The sequence below is a fragment of the Larus michahellis genome, chromosome 5 (genome assembly GCF_964199755.1).
Source record: "Larus michahellis chromosome 5, bLarMic1.1, whole genome shotgun sequence".
In the NCBI taxonomy this organism is placed as follows: domain Eukaryota; kingdom Metazoa; phylum Chordata; class Aves; order Charadriiformes; family Laridae; genus Larus; species Larus michahellis.
Window position 1 is genome coordinate 30,820,553 of NC_133900.1, and position 17,677 is coordinate 30,838,229.

Genomic DNA, 17,677 nt, shown 5'->3' on the forward strand with positions numbered 1-17,677 from the left:
TATCCCACTGCAGATGCCATTCCCTCTACACATGTCAGTCCCAGTATCATAATAGCTACACCAGCAACAGACCTAATATATGAGTTCATTACCCTATAACTTCAGGCGACACACACAGCATTTGGGGGAGAGGGATCAACAATACTTCTGTGATTTCAATAAGAAATTCTCTTCCTTGGACTTCACTTTCTTACCTTGGTTGCAGGTTTTTCCAGTGTATCCCGGATGGCACTTACACTTGTTTGGCCCAACGCATTCACCATGTTTGCATCCTGGCTGGCATATAGCTGCAAATAGAGGAATATTCATTATTCTTCCACCCCAGTCAAGGCTGACAGCACTTCACTTTGAAACAAATGGCAACGACCTAACAAATAGTACCTTTTATGCTCCTCAGTTCAGCATCATTATGTGCTTCAAATACCACTGTTCAAACATCAGGTGCACTTTCAAAAATAACCACCACCCCAATACACATGGGAAGAGTGAGATACTCGTTAGTAGTCTGCTTTTGTACAACACTACATTGTGCTGTTTCTGGGATATTAGACTCTCTCAATACCTAATCAGCAAGCAGGCATCGTGCCTTCACTCGCTCTCTCTCTATGTATATACTATGATTCGTGCCATTATTTTTGGTAAAACCAGAACATGCTCCCGCAATGCAGAAAATGCGTTCATCGATGTCCTAGGTGACACACAAACAAAGCCATAGTTCAGTCACCGATAGGCAGTAGCACAGATCCCAGCATTCACCATTTTCCTCTATAACCATAAGGAAACACTCTTTACACCCATTATTAAGCAATGTTTTGCCTGAATCTCTCCCTTTCAGCTGTTTGGATTCTGGCATGGGAATTACTTTTATTTTTTTTCTTTTGGAGGAAAAAGGGAGTGGGTAAAAGCAAAAGCAACACTGTAATATGCTGCCTTATCACTGCACCCATCCAAGTCACTTTGACTAGGAACATTTCAAGCATTTACTACCCAACCTGCTGTACAGATACAGTCTCAAAATGTGAAGTTATGGTCTAGTCTGCTTCCAGAGTCAAATTTGCCAGGTAATTTCTAATTCCCCAAATGGAGCATAAACACCAGACCCCAAGAAATAATAATTAGGAAGCCATTTTTTGGTACCTCTCTCAATATAACACAAAAAAAATTTCATAAAACAAACTTCTAAAACTTCAATAATAAAACAAGCGTTGCTTTTGAAGAAATATATGAATTCATGCACAAATGTATTTCTACTGATGTAGGATTAGCTAACAGGAATATTTTCAGAGTGCAATGAGTCCTGCATAACTCTGGAAACAATTTTACAGCTGAAAATTTTAAACAACATTTCAAAGTCTTTTTCATTAGAAATGTCTTTCTATTACTAAACATACTTTTTCAACATACTGGAAAACTAAAGTATTTACTATACTTTAAAATGCTGTTTATCATTATATGACAAAACGCAGATGCAAAATTATGGTGAGCTTACTGTTTAAGCAATATGGACACAAATTTGACAGAAATTGAAGGGTGGCACAAACTGAATACCCTGTAATCAGGATTTACTATTTACCTTGGCTTTAAATTCATTTTCTAAACTAACAGTATCATTTGGAATTTGCAAAGTAACTAACTAGATCCAGCTGTAATATTAATTAATCTGACAACATGCTGTATCATAAAACTGGATGTATTAAGGATTTAATTTAACAGAAGTCTGTCAGAAGGCACTCAAAAACATAGCTTGCATTCTAGCCAAGCTGTTCAACGGGGTTGAATAAAAAAAAAATTAAAACAGAAACAAGAGATTCGTTTTGGTTGTGGAAAAAATATGCAAATACATCTCTGATGTTCTAAAATTTTTTCCATAAGATTCCAAACATCCAGAATCAGCAATTCCCACAAATGCATCCACAGAAGCAACTGTTAGCCTAGAGGGAGTTTGCTCCAGTTTTAGGACTGCATTTGCCCTTTATTATCAGGGCATTTTTTCATTTAAACATTATATATATGGCCCAGGATATTGCCTCAGAACTTAAAACCTTATTCTAAAACTACAGCACTACTCTTGACGCGTCTCCCTGACACGATGATGCAGTCTCTTTCCAAAAACTGTCATAAGGAATATCTTAAAAAGCTACAGAGAGGGATGTTTCTAGTTAACGCAAGATTTTTGTTTTGTTTTGGTTTGGTTTTTTTTGCAATAAACACTGTCCAGAAACGAAGAAATAGGATTCAGATTCGGAAATGCCTCTCAATTAAAGCATTGAGAAAGGGGATGCTTAGACTACTAAAAGGTATGTTTCAAAAAGAATGCCCAAACTTCTAGAACGTTGTACTTGGAAACAATTACTGCTTTTTTAATCATTATGGTCATAAGCAGAAAAAAAGACCATCTTTGTGTAAGAGCCCATTTAGACACTGAGGCTCTTATCTTCCTGACATCATAGACCCAAGCCTAATTAGAGGTGATGGTGGCAAAACGAAGACTGTGAAAATCAACTTCATGATTTTGAAGTCACTGGGGAAAAGAAAAAGATGCTATCTAAACTACAGCAGAGAAACAGAAATGACTATAAATATGTTTTTGAAAGCTTTCATGAAATTTCAACTGCACTTCAGTGAAAATCCCTATTGTGGAATAGGATACAATTAGGTAATAATTACTCTTTAAAAAACACAAAGCGCCATGGAATCAGCTTGGTGTGAAGTGTTAGTGTTCAGTAGCTGAACCTGTGGAAACTTTAGTTTAGCTGACTTCATTAAAAATCTCGGATCTTCCTTCAATTGCATAGATTGTAAATTAGCAGCAGCTCAGAGGAAAAAAGATCTCCTACTTGAAGATGAAAAGCCTTATAAAATTCAGTAATGAAATAAATAAGATTTTAATCTCATTTAGAAATGAAAATGTTTCTCTAATTCAGAAGGTCAAATATGTTTGTATTAGGAATCAGATATTTTGCATAACTCTGTTAACCAAGTAGGTCAGACATTGTACTAGAACAAAAACTCTGTATTAGCATTGGTTTAAAACAAATAATATATAACTGTCTACAGATACAAAACATGTAACATAGGGCTTGTTATTAAATCAAGCAATCGGATCTATGGGATCTTCAAGAGATCATCTAGCCCAATACATGTCAACAAACTTAGCTCCATGCTATGCAGTATTTAATGTCTTGTATGACATACAGGTGGGTAACTCCTGGTCTACATCTACCTCCTAGTCTCAAGATACAATTAAGAAATGCACTTAAATCTCGTGACAGATCTCTCTCTTCTGTTTTTAAAAATCTTAGTTAAAGGAGATCTCAGGCCCTCAGCTGTCTACAGCTCAAGAATCTCTATTACCACACGGAAAGTTTCCTAATGATTAGCAAACCACTATCCATAAAGCCACAGTCATCATAAAATGCTTTTTTTGCACATTAAACAGGTATTTGGAAACCTATGTTTGTTGCCAAACCCTGTACTTGAAGAAATCCTGTTTATTAGGGTACATTCTATGCACTTTGGCTACTTCAGTATTATGCATCTTATTTATACACAGCTGCAGAAATTCAATACAATGTTATAATCGAAGAATTTATATACACAAGAGAAAGGCGCTTTGCAGTGAGCTTAGCAACATCTGTAGCTCAGCCAACACCACAGATACACATCCCACAGCATTTCCTATCAGGAATCAAGCCACCCTCACCAAGCAGTTTGTATATCCTCCCACTGCTGTGAGTGGGGCTTCGCGTGGTGCTCAGGACTTAAGAAGCAGAGGGCGTTCAGCCAAGTCTGCACACTGGGTTGGGGCTCCACAGGCAACATCTACGTGCCCTTCCCACTGGCCTCTACTGGAGTCCTCAGTCCCAGAGAGGCCGGATGGCTCAGGCTCTGCCATCTGCAGCCTGCAAATACTCCCTTCTCCAACAGAGGAACTGCCCCTGCACGGCAGCAGAGATGCACTCCCTGACTCCCAAAGGGTTGAACACGGTCAACAATGAGATCCAGGTATAAAAATAAGCTTGAGCCTGATTTTCAGCACTTCTTTCAATAGCAGGCGAATATTTCAGCTGTTTAGTATGAGTCTAGGCATACACTATGTGTGCCGATGCAACTGTTTTTTTTCTTTGAATTTTCCACTCCACTTACTTTCTTGCAAAATTTAGGATAGGATAGGATAGGATAGGATAGGATAGGGTAGGATATTTCAGTTGCTCTGCTCACACACAAACACGTGGCATTTATCCATTTTTTTTTAAACACAATTAGACTCGTAAGTAGTGGGGAAAACAATCTCCCAACTAATACTTGTTGCATCTTGACAAAAAAAAATTTCCCCACAACCGACCCCAACAACCAACAGACTATCATTTCCCTCTGATCATTTCACATTTACAATGACCGAAGTAAGCCATGTCCATGGACTTCAGTCTGCTACGTAACACTCATTTTCCTACTACGCAAGAAGGAAATGTAGACAGCGGCCTTTTACTTGGCCATAAATCTAACAGAGTACCTATTTTAAAGGTTGGCAAGAAGTACCTTTTCCTCCAAAATAAGATGATAAATACCACATTTTAAGTCTCACTTAAACTTCAGGCCAAATTAAACTTCCTGTAAAAATAACACAAGGAATTGAAACATGAATGAGTGGTTTGGGTTTAAGGTTGGTGGTTTTTTTCAAGTGTGGGAGGGAGGGAGAAAGAATTTCTAGTGAAATGCACGTGCTGCTAGTAGCTGCTATGCTTGTGTAAAAGCCAGAAACCACCAAACTTCCCAGCCACGACTAGCTGCTGGTGATGTCTGAGCATGACTCTATCATTCTGAATTATTATTTTTTAATTGTTGCATAAATACAATAAATAAAAAGCACATTCAATCAATTCATTATGGGTCTATAACGCTGGGGTTTTAAAATTTGATCTATATTTTCTCCCTGCACACAGCTCCCTCAAAACTGCTTTGGAAGTCCCCCTCAGGTTTTGTCAGTCCCTCTGCACTAAGCTGCCCATCTTTTAAGGGCAACGGTTGGCTCCCACATGCTGTTCCCTCTATTTCTTCTCATCTAGAATTTTAACGTTAATGATTTATTTTCTTGATTACCTAACACTGTTTGGTGGAGTCATAACCAGTCAGTTGCACTGCTTGATCCCTACCTGCCTAACTCCTGCTCTTTACTTGTGGCCAACAATGGAAATCGCTGAACTTTCTTAGTGGAGTATCTCTACCAATTCAACCCTTCTTTGGTTTTCCAGTGCTCCTAGCTAAGTTTTTCATCAAAACAGCCTTGAGTATAATTCTGTGTATAATTCTTACATTCTTTTTCTCTGCTTTATCTCTTAATTTCTGTTCCTTAATAATTATTTCTTATTCCTTGCATTTTCTTTCTTGCACAATGCCCTTAAGAGGGTTTCATGACAGAAGTTGCCCTCAAATTCTTTTATTGCTTTTAATTGCTTTAAATGCTTTTCTGCATCCCTCCACTCAAATCTGCCTCAAAATGCCAGACTGCAGATGTCCAAACTGTCCTTGAACTTCTATTTTCACCTCTCTGAAGTCTAAAAATATGCATAAGAATACCTGCATCTAAACCAAATTATGCTGACCACCTGCCTGAATGGCCTTGCTTCTGCCCTCTCTTCTCAAGTAACGTTTATTTTGACTCTAAATCCCAGCTCCTTAAAATTCAGTTTGCTCAAACACAGGAAGTAATTTGCGCATCAGCCCAGAGATGATTACATACTATTCAGCCTCACAAACCTTTATTGGATCCTCTTATACTGCTGAATGCACAACAGGCTTCCAATCTTAAGATAGCTACTTGCATTCCCCCAGTGCCGACTTTATACCAAGACTTGTATATTGGTGAAACAAGCTTTCCTCTATGCCTCCTCCTCCACCTGAATCTGGCTCCCTTTTTCCTGTGATGCTAACAGACCACAACCTCAAGTTCTACACTTCTCTTCCTCAGAGCCAGCTTCAGCTCACGTCTGTCTACTTCTGTTTACTTTTTGCAATTCTTTGCAAATTATGCAATTTCATAAACACACGCTCAGGAAAACAGATCTGCCTTATTCACAGTAATTTCGGTCTAGGATCCCAAAGATATGAGCTAACTTGTACAATAAATCACTGCAGCTCTTTCAGAGCTAGATATTTCTTTTTTGTTCAACTACATACAAATGCAGGAGAATGCATAAAGCTTAAGCTGCCACACAGTTACCATCAGGTGGTAAAAACATGTCATACCCATAGTTCACATTACAGAATTACTTCTGAAAAAATAACTTTGCTTCCCAAATAAGTGTACTAGCCGTCACAACATATATCTCTGCAGAGCTTAATAAACCTGACTAGGGCAACTAGGGTATTAATTTTCAGATAATTTCATATGCAAAACATTCCTTACTCTATTTTTTGAGAGATAATAAATGTCCTTGGCCAGATTCTGTAACTAGAGACTGATAATATCATCAGATAAAATGGTAGTATCTAATGCCTGAATATTTTTTCACAAATTACTTGCACTTATTTGAAACATTCACGATAACAAATGTTGTCAAAATGCATGCTTAAGCTTCCATCTAAAACATACAGTTCCATTAAGTAAGCAGCTCCTAATTTTTCATGCACAACTATTTGCCTGGGTAAATCAGTAACTCAGTTTGCACATATGATCCCAACAACAGCACATTAATATGACAAACTGCAACCAGTGAGGGCTATTCATCGCACTGAATTCTTTGCTTGCCTACGCTGCCAAATGTGTTTCTAAACTGCGTACACAAATCCAGACCCTGGTTCATTAATGCCTTGCTATTCAGAACAGCACTTAAAAGCACGTGTAACTTTAGCACGGTTAACGCTGAAATCAATAGGATTTAATGAAGTCAGTGAAAGTTAAACTAATGGTCATGCACTTAAATAGTCTTTTTAAATACCAGTGAAAATTTGATCTAACACAATGCAAAATTAGAAAAGCAAGAAATATTTCGTGCTTTGTCAATCTTTTCATGTTTGCATTTCAAATGGCTCATGATAATTGCTTAAAGAATGGTGCTCTATCATCTCAAATGGCTGTTACCTGAACCTTTCTGTGCATCTACTGAATTCCAGGAGGCAGAAGCAGGCTAGCATATGACTGTCTCCATGTGTGGCGGCAGAAAACAAACGGGGCCTTATTGCTATTTTATTTATTAGAATATAACACCCACTGGCTTCAGCAGAGTAACTTCTGTATCACAGTAACAAAGCTGATCAGACGAACAGCTGATTACTTTGTTCCCCTTTCTAAAGACTGGTACTTGGGTACTAATGCGAACTAGTGCTGATTTCATTTCGCTCTAACATGCCAGACTGTATGCTGCTGGGGAGCAGGGGCAGTTAAGTTTCCCTGTTGTGGGAATGACAACTTGTAGTGGAGGTGCAACGCAGGCAACAGGGGGCAATAAGTGCTTCAGCCATCCCAAACTAACCTCCCACTGCACATGATTCAATACCACGAAAGCAAACCAGGCCTCTTAGTCTGACAGCTTGTAAGTATGATGCTGCGAGTATAAACAATTGGCAGGAAGAAAAAAATATTGCCTGGGGCTTGAGGGTAAAATAAAGAAAAAGAGTGAAAAGGGAAAAGTGCAATAGTCTAGAAAGTAAGTATCTCATTGGATAGGTGACTTGGATAAAACAGGCCTGTTAATTTCCTCCCCCCCTCATCTTCCCCAAATCAAATGTTTAAAAAAGGAAAAAAATTAAAAAACATCTACATCTTCTTGTCACGTATTATAGTTTTCTGTAAACTTTTGACTTAGAGGCTGTAACTCCAAGTCATAACCTTGCCAAAATTATTTCAAGAAATATGTTCAGCTAACCTTTGGGCTGGCACCTTAGGCTGGCTATTCTCTGCCTTAAGACGTAGAAAGCTGCAAAACAAATGTCCAAAAAAAGAAATTCCAGCTTTTTTTTTCTGTAAGGAGGATGGACTTGGCTGGGGTTTTTATCAACTTGTTACATTCCTGGAGACTTACACACATTCAACATTCAGAGCTTTTCTGAAATAAAAAAAATTCTAGTACACATTTAAAAATGGAAATACCTTACATCAGTATTTAATTATGAGATTTAACAAACACATTCTGATACATAACAATAATTAAATATAATGACGTGATGCTATTCTTATTCAATCAACTAAGGAGCTACACTTTGTCATGTTTCATATGGTACATAGTTGTAAAAATTCTCATGTTTCATGGTTTAGGTTCAATGTTTCCATCAACAGAACATAAATGCTTTTCTTAAAGAGACAGTATCCTTTCATTTAAATATAGGTATATATTTTTAATGCTGCATCTCCACAGAGCAAACATAAAGGGTTAGCATCTGGATGCTAATTTGAGAGTAATTAAAATTACACCCATTTATAAGAATCTGAACATCTGCAAGCAATAAACATGCTGGCATATAAATTTACTGCTCATTTTTATAATGTTTAAATTTTGAATGTCATCCAAATTAAAACTAATGCTTATAGGCTTTTTCAGCTCTTACTACCATATGAAACTAGATATGCTACGAAAGTTAAATTAAGATGGAAACACAGATTTATGTTTTGGGCTTATTTTAAATCAATTTATTTGCCAATAAAATTAATGTTAGCAGCATAGCTTGTTAGGCTACATAGCCTTATTATAAAAGACTGGGATTTAAGCAACAGCAGCTCTTTGTATTTTAAGTAGTTTGTGACCAACACTTAAGGGTTTGCTATGATTGCAACTTATATTGGTTTAAATTAGTTTTAACCATATAGTCCCTTAGGATTTGCTATAGTGGATGGAGGCTCCCCAAGTTGTTGCTGGGCTTTGAGAGAAGCTCCAAATACAAGTATAATGCAGTTGTAAATTGTCAAATCATGTTACTGTTGAGATTTCCTTGGGAAAAACTGGACTGAAAATTTATTATTCTTTGTATGAAATACATGAGGGATGCAGTGGGGAAGTGGGAAAGGATACTGTATCTTTAACATAGTAAAGTCACAACTGCTTTAAAAGCATAAAGCTTCCAAACTGAAAAAAAAAATGAATAAAAATAGCAAAACCTCATTTTTTCTTGCATAGCAGTATTGCAATTCTGTATAAAATGTCTTTTCTTTGAAAAGTACTACGGATGCACAAAAATATTAGTCATTTTATAAGAAGCAAACACGCTGCACGTTAATACTAATTAAACATTGCCAAAACAATGCATCAATATAGACTGGATTCTTGCAACCAAAAATTCAGTAACAAAACTCCTATCAACTTTAAGGAGGTTTCTGCTAGCAGGTCAGCCTCTTGAAAGACAGTACTTTCATGGCTCGTTATTGACAAAATCATGGTTTTATTTTTGTGCATCGTGGACTATACAGAATTGCCACTTCCACTGAAAGCATTGTTGCGTGCAAGAAACAGAAGTCCTAAGCAGCTCCCATTGATGTATGAGGTGATTTATATGGGTAAACTCCCATCAACATTATCGTTGGTTATACAGAGTCTCCTTCCAGACATCAATGAGAGCACAGCCGCCTCCTCCCCCCCCTCGCATCTCTGGCAGTAGATTGCACAGTACAGATACAGTCTTTAAGCTCGTTAGGACAGAAGCAGCAGCACAGACAGTGTAAATTTCTTCACAACTGTTGTGAGAGGGCAGCAGCATGCACAGTTCCCAGCAAAGCATTTGGTTATGTCTGCATCTGCTATCTCAGCTTGTACAAGCTCCCCTATCTCTCTTGCAGGTCCCCCTTAAGAACCTCCTGAAACAGTATGTTTTCCACTAGGTTTGACTAAATCTAAATGCTAACCTGACATCCTTCAATTAACATTTCTTAATGATGCAATACTACGAGGGGGTGTAAACCGATGGCTTGACTTACACTTTTACTAACGGGCTGTTTTACTGTCTACCTTCTTGATTGCTCTCTCCTAAGCCAATTGTCATGGGTTTAGCATAAGGTGGTGGGAAACTAGTTTGCTGGCCTATTCTGGTTTTGCTCTCTAGGTAGAACACTGAAATCTCAGCACAGGGATATAACCAGATGGAGATACAACAGATGGATGCTCTGAAAGAGCATGCTCATCTTCACAACCCCTTCTCAAGGCAGACTTTATAGACTTTGTTATTGTTTAAGGAGAATTCAACATTGAAAAGAGTGAAGTAATCAAATAACATCACTACTTGTAAAATCCATGTTTGGTGGGATTTTATTCCTGTTAAGCATCTACTGCTGGTCAAACTTTCTGTCCACCAGACAAAATCTCAGAGTACCCTCTGCTGACTCCACCAGTCATGCAGACTCATACCAACAGAGCCTGCGACAGTCGATCTGCATCCACGTTTAGAAGTTGCAGATCCAACCTTCTATTTTGTACATATGCGAACACAGCAAAAGGAACCGTTTTTGCAATTGCCTCTAGCAAAGGAGTTGTCCAAACTGTAATCCAGAATAAGAATTCAAGCTGGTTTATATTGTTTTTCTTAAAAAAATCTTGCTTAACGTTTTAAATCTATGTTAAAGTAGTAGCTCTTTCTACAGTTCTTGGGTGTTAAACTGAAGCTGGAATTTTGAAGCAAAAGGCAGCCTACATCTTTTGTGTACCTTGACTACATATAACTAGCATAAAGATCAATTACAAACAGACATGCAGCCAAGTACAAAGCAAGTGTATTTTGTTCATGAAAGACACACGCATGTGGAAACCATTTTTATAGCTTTTGAAAGAACTACGGAGATATTTGTAAGCCAGCTAAAAGCAAGGCACATAGACCATTAGTTCTAAGAATAACTTTCAGGGAACCAAGACAGATTAGTGGCAAAAACGTCCACAAGGAACTACTATTTTTCAAATAACCCCTAGCATGGCCTGTTGGAAACTGAAGGAAAGAACTTCCACTTTCATTCTGGGTAATAAAAAGCATGACGCTACTTCTCATGTAAGTCTCTGCATGAAATGTGTGCATCTCTTATCCCATATTTTAGTTTTCTGATAGGCTAACCAGGTTCCCTAGCTCAGTATGTGAGTATATATTCACAGTATATATTCAGTATATATATATATGTGAGTATATATTCATATATATATGTACACCGGATTACGAGCAAGGGTCAGTCAGCAGTGGTTCCAATGACTTCCCTGCTGCTCTGACCTAGCAGAGAAACTTGGACAACAAGGCCCAGATTATCCTTTCCTTGAGAAACACTCAGGAAGACAGCCATCCCTGCAGAATACTGTCACAGATATCTTATTACGGGGATGAGACAACAGGCTTGAGCAGGTTTCCTAGACCACAGTAGCTATAATACAGGAATGGACACAACTGTTTTCTATTCTGCAGTTCACATTTCCCATCCAGCTCAAAGAACTGAGCTCCACAGCTCTACCACTGCTGGAAATTCTCTTCCCCCAAGTATTTCAAACCATGAAAATTAATGCTGAATAACACATTTTAAAAAAAAGAAAAAAAAGTTGAATCAACTTCCCAAGGCAAATTTTTTCTTCTGGCACACAGAAAAGTGCGTTTGTGCAAGATATGTGTGATGATGCATGCCCCAACTTGGTTTTCCCTGTATACTTTAAAACCCGTTTAATGGGTTCTGGGTTAGGACAACACACACAATACCACAGATGAATTGCCTTACAATGCAAAAAGAGTTCTGAATTAAAAATGTACTGTTAATACCTGCTCTTACCAAAAACATTCTGTCACAGGAAGTCAAAACACCCTACTCTGAAAGAAGAAATCCTGAAGAAACTCTTTCTAGCCTCACTTTTGCTCTGGATTATAGTTTTGCTCTGTGCACAACAATAACACACAAAAATGCAAGAAAACAGCCCTATTTTTACACACATCTCATCAGGTACTTTATCAACATAGCGTTTTTCACAGAAGTAGGCTTCTGTGTGATTACTCCCACTACTACTTATTGAGGTGCAGGTAAATCCCCCAGGCTGGGCAACAACATAGGAATTTTGGACTAATTTCAACTAGGATATTTAACATCTGACTTTAAAGCACTGATGCTGTGAGTCCATCATTGTAAAGGGTCAGCTCTACCGATGATATAAACCTGGTTTATATACCAGATCAAAACCTCAGAAAGGCTACTTACTTACGTTGGTGATGGAATATATCCACTGTTCTAAATCTAGATTAGGCTGCTAAATAACTGTGGATGGATTTTCAATTTACAAGGACTTAGAAATGCCAATGAACTTATTTGAGTTACATTCAGACCCTTTGAAAATTGGCTATATTTGTATCAATCTCAAAATGGACCTAGTTGCCTAAACATAGATCTCACTTTGGTGTTCACAACCTGCAAGGAAGAAGAAAAAAATCCAACCTGTTTCAAAGTGCTTAATTATTTCAGTTAGAGAGACGCTTTCTAAGTGCATTTGCTGGAATTGGAAAGGGCATTTGGGAAGGCAATTTCATGTCACTGAAGACAGAATATTTCTACTAGCTGAGATGTCACAGCTGACACTGACAGGCTTTGGAAGCAAGTTTACAGACAGATCAGACCTGCATGCACTTCCTTACATGTACAAGTCTTGACAGGTGTAATTTATTAACTGGAGACAAGAGGATGTTTTAAAGGAAGAGTGTAAATTAAAGGAGGGGCCTGATTTTCACTTCTTCCTACATGTTTATAAGGGTGAAAGAGACAGCGGAGTTATGCTGACTCGCGTTACTAAGCAGCAGTAAGCACAATTACGTCCTACGTGCACTCCTTTGTCAGTCAAAGGGACATAAAAGGAATTACTCCACATTCACAAAAGCAAGTTTAGCTAACACAGTTCAGTTTCCATTTGCAACTGTATGGATGGGTTATGGATGGAAGATCAGGAGCACTGAGTTACCAAGGCTTAATCAGTTACCACTTGTCAGCTGTGCCACTATCCTACTTTGTTAGGGCTGACATATACAGGCTTAAACCTCTGCCACGAATAAACCATTGCCTTAAAACCCACAGTTGGTTTAAACTAACACTTTTTTTTCTCAGTAGCCATGGGCAGAAGGCATGACCACGCGTGTTTGGTGGAGCAGCTCAGCTGGACAGCAGAAAATTTATCCAGGTATGTTAGTGATCGCTTGCCCATGGCTCATCGTGATTCAGAGGTCTCCGTAAAATGGGACAACCCTGTCACGTATCAGAGCCTAGATTCTTGCTACACTCTGGCTCCAGCATGGCTCTTGCCTGACATTTGTTGTCAGAACGATAAATTCAGAGGTGACAGTGACATAGTAAACTATGCATGAGCAAACAGGTGAGAGTCCAAAGGTGCTGTAGCACTTGCAGGCATGCCAAGGATGGCTCAAACGAGTTTGAGAAAAGCAGTTCAAGCTCACTAATAAAGAGCTCAGCATTACTGCCTGAATATTTACAGCTTCTTTTTTGGACTCATTTGTTAATTGGGTCTCACTACTAGTTTTTAAGCCTGACTGTTTGGCCTTGTGCAAATACAATTTATTCTCGAAACGGCAAAGAAAACATGCATCTAGTAAAGAAAGTCTGAGATGTATTTATGCCACTCATTTCAGAGACAGGACTAAGAAGCTTGCCTTTCTCCATAGAGAAAGTAGGAGAAATAATTGTGTACTTGGCTTTTGGAAATTTTTCAGTGATATCCCTTTGTATAGTAGAACACTAAAGTTTTCCTTTGAGGTCAGGAATGCTGCCTTCTGTGCCAGGTTAATCCTTCATACCAAATGCCACATTCTCAAGGTGGAGAGTTGACTACAGATTTTCTATTTGGCTGCGAGCAAGATTCACTTTCATTTACTGTAATCTCCCGCTCTGTGATATGCCTGGAATTTTCACCACCCACAACTGGGGCAGATTTTCTTGCTTTATTTTTCTAAGAGTTTGGCTCGATTTAAAAACTAGAAGGAGCTGTTAAGTTTTTAACAAGGTCTTCACCCAAATGTCTGAGACTCTTCTGAAGCAGCAATAGAAAAATTATCAGTACCCAGTGTGGGAAAAAAATGCATTTAGACACTTAAGTGATAACTATACTTTCGAAAGTCTGGTCCCAACTACTGGAGATGACCACATAAAATGTATCTGTGCACTTCTTGGAAATGTGCATGGGGAACAAATCTGTGAATAATGGACTAAAATGCACTGAAATGAGGTTTGAATTCACCTAGCTTTAGCCTTAAAAAAGGAGCACTTAGGGTAATTGAAAAAGTTGGCACTACAAATGACCTTGTTGACAAAATTCAAACAGTAAAAAATAAAAAATACTTTCTGTGTATCATTACTTTTGTCTCATTTCCAATTTCAGTTATGAATCTTTTGCTAGTATCACTTTATGCTATTGCTGTCTCCCAAGATGATAAATATGCAACCCCAAATCAGACTTGGTAATAGCGAGAAATTAAAGGTCAAATATAACTGAAGTTGACTTACACCTAAACATGAGCTGCAATTTACAGTCACAACACAGGAGACAACTTGTCTAAGAAAAGGGTCACAGTGAGACCCTTTTAGTGTTTTGGATTTTTTCAGGTTTGTTCTTTTTCTTTTTTTTTTTTTTTTAAACAATGTGAACTTTTGCTACTTGCCAGTTAAGCCTTTGTAGCCTCAAACATTGAAACACTCCATAATTTAAAAAAAAAAAAAAAAAAAGTGTTATGAAAGATGGACATATATTTTATCATCTCTGGAGTAGCCTCAATCAACCTACTCCACATTATCCTTCTTTCTCTACAAACATTCACCCCAGAGAAAGGACTACTTGTTACCAACTAGAGCCCTAAAAATCAAAATGATTCATGGTATGGCCCAAGGGATATCAACCTGAGAACTTTACATCAAAAAACAGTATCAAGGATGTTATGTTCCAGAAGTACTTTACATAGCTTTTTCGTCAGTCATCTTACATACCTATTAAACATTGTGGGCTTTTAACACACTTGGGAAGGAAGAAGCCAGTCTTGCTGTTTACAGATTTGAACAAAACCTTTGCTGAGAGTCGATAGCTGCATTGCCAATGCTATTTCTATCTTGTGCCTAATATTTGCCACCTACAGTCACTGCCCTGCAGACTAAGCAACTTAGAGTATTTAATACCTGTTTTACTTGAAAAATGGGTTGGCAGAAAATAATGTAGTTTGCAGACATTTGTATCAAAATTTAAAAAAAAAAAAAAAAAAAAAAGAGAGAGAACCAGTATTTATAGGTTCAACCCTGCAAAAACTTAGGGGATATCACTCATGTATGCACTGTTAAACACATGAGCAAGAGTTCCCAGTATCAAAAGCTGTAATTTTAACAAGCTAAAGTCTCTGTGACACTCCTAACAATTTTAACTTCTACACAGTGCTAGCTACCATGACAGAGTAACTTTTGAAGATGTAGTTAATGATGAAGACTTATCTACCTGGTTATTCTGCAATTATATCAAAGATTCTACATAGATGTGAGAATCTCAGAGATATTTTTCTTCACGTGTGACCCAGTAAAAGGATGCTGTCAGGTGTTTTTATACCCTTACTATGGGGTTACTGAAAAAATGTTTGAACTTAATACCAACTGGAATGTTTTCACTGACTTTCTAAGTAAAATGTCAATAATTTGGGTGCAGTGCTTGTAACATGACACATTGTAGCGTTACGTCAGGCTATTAGACCAGAGCATGAAATGAAGCGGAAGCCAAACAGAAATTCCCAAATTCTCATTGCCCAAACTAAAGTTTACCTTACTTGATTGCAATAATTTTTAGTACTGTTAATAACAGACAAAATTTTAACCCGACAACATCCTTATAAGTAAGTCAGACTCACACGTGCAAAAGCCTAAGCCCTGCGTTGTAAGAATATGCGTGAACATGTGAAAGATGTGACTAGGTGTGTACAAGCCTTTTCTACAAGTGACTAGAAGCCCCAGCAGCAATGATACTCACGTTGGCATTGTCCCCAGGACAACCGGGCCCAGCCCCAGCAGCAGTCAATTCTACTTCCAAACCGACACAGTCCTGGGGAGGAGACTATTTGTCTGGGCCACCTGAACAAGAGAATTCAAAGAAGTCTTGTGAAACGTTTTGGAAGTAGCTAAAATCATTCTAGATTAAAAAAAGACAAAGACCATCAAAAGCCTCTCCTGCATGGAGATATATATCCTTTTTTGTGAAACAGTAACTGCTCTAAGCTGAAGCTATGATATTTCTATCGTTAATACTGTGTTTAGTTCAGAAAATGTAAATGGCTATAGGCAAAGCGGAGAAAGGATAATCAGGGTAACTTTGTAAAGCCTGAAAAACTGTCATGCTTTGCAATGTGCTCACTGCTGCCACTCCCAGGCTGATATTGAATCATTTCCGAAGTCTGAAACAGAATTTATAACATGGAATAAACCACCACAGAATAAAGTTTCGGCGTTGGTTTGTTTCACAATATATGGCCAAATTTTCTCACTGAAACATGAAAGGAAAAAAAAAAAATCCAAACAAAAGCTTCCTAAACTGTTAAGCAGAAATTAAATGCAAAAGGAGATCTGTAGTCTTCCCTTGTTCCAAGGAAAGGATACCACAGTCTCAAGCAATTACAAAGTATTGACGTAAATTATTAATTTTTTTTTAATAACAAGCTGAAATAAAGCGAACGCCGGATTTGAACAAATCCTAAAAAGAAGTCTTTGGCGGGGACACCGTGCGGGCTGATCTATTCGCAGGCAGAACGGCCGCGCCGGGCAGCAGCTCCTGGCAGCACCCACCAGTCCCTCTCCCACCTGCCCCGCGGCCCCCGGCTGCACCTGACGGGGCCCGGCCCGGCCCAGCAGCCACACGCTCCCGGGCCTTCGCTTCGTGTCAAAACTTGACTTGCAGTCTTCACCGTACGCTGTTTCAAGTGCCTCGAGGCGTCAATAAACTAATTTTAGTTTTAAAGCACGCGAAGTGCTTTGTTTTTAATTCTTGCAGGACGCAACCCTGCCAGAGCCATAAACTTTTTTATACCTTAGCCCGCGTTCAGGTTGCCGGCCGATGGGCGGCTCTCGCTTTGGCCGGGCCATGGGCGCGGGGGTCCGCGGCCGAGCGAGCCCGTCCTGGGGAACCCCGGGCCCCGCCGGCCCCCCGCGGGGACGGGTCTCTCGCCCCGCCGGTCCCCTCAGCCGGCCGGCCGTGCCTGCGGGCACCCCTTCTCGCCTTGAGGGGCGGGAGTCCCGCCGAGGGCTGCCGGCCGTCCCCGCCTCGCCGGGAGGCAGCCCCGGGGGCCGGCAAGGAGCCCCCCGCCGCCATTTCGCGCCCCGGGAGTCTGGTGGCAGTTAGGAGCCCCCCGCCCGCCTGGGGGAGAGCCCCGGCTCCCTCCGCTCTCCCCGCGGCGGCTCCGACTCGCCCGAGGAAACACCAACTTCCCCGCCCGGCCGCCCGCCGGCCCCGCGGGAGCCGGTGCCTACCTTCTGTCAAACTCCCCGGCCGCCCCCAGGGAGAGGCAGGACGCCAGGAGCAGCCGCAGCGAGAGCTCCATGGCCGGCAGGGTGGTCCGCCCAGGCGGCTCAGGCTGGGCAGCAGAGGCGCTCCCGCCCGCCTCGTTGCACGGCGGACCGCGGGGCAGAGGGGTCCGGCTGCCGCCGACACCGGCTGCGCTGCCACAGATCGGGCGGCGAGACCCTGCTCTCTCTCCGCCCGCCGCGCTGCCGGGCGGA

The 17,677-nt window shown here is 39.9% G+C and overlaps 1 protein-coding gene across 2 annotated transcripts in view; it reads right to left on the bottom strand.

Annotated features, from left to right (window-relative positions):
* The window catches only part of NPNT (nephronectin), a 54,403-nt gene extending 36,726 nt beyond the window's left edge, over positions 1-17,677 (bottom strand). Inside the window, exons 1-4 of one of the 2 annotated variants that reach the window (XM_074589420.1) lie at positions 17,429-17,677; positions 15,939-16,039; positions 7,866-7,916; positions 195-287 (exon numbers count right to left, since the gene is read on the bottom strand). In XM_074589420.1, coding sequence (XP_074445521.1) covers positions 195-287; positions 7,866-7,916; positions 15,939-16,039; positions 17,429-17,499 — 316 coding nt within the window. In that variant the 5' untranslated portion in view covers positions 17,500-17,677. The remainder of the gene's footprint in view (positions 1-194; positions 288-7,865; positions 7,917-15,938; positions 16,040-17,428) is intronic. The other variant, XM_074589421.1, reaches the window with a different exon arrangement.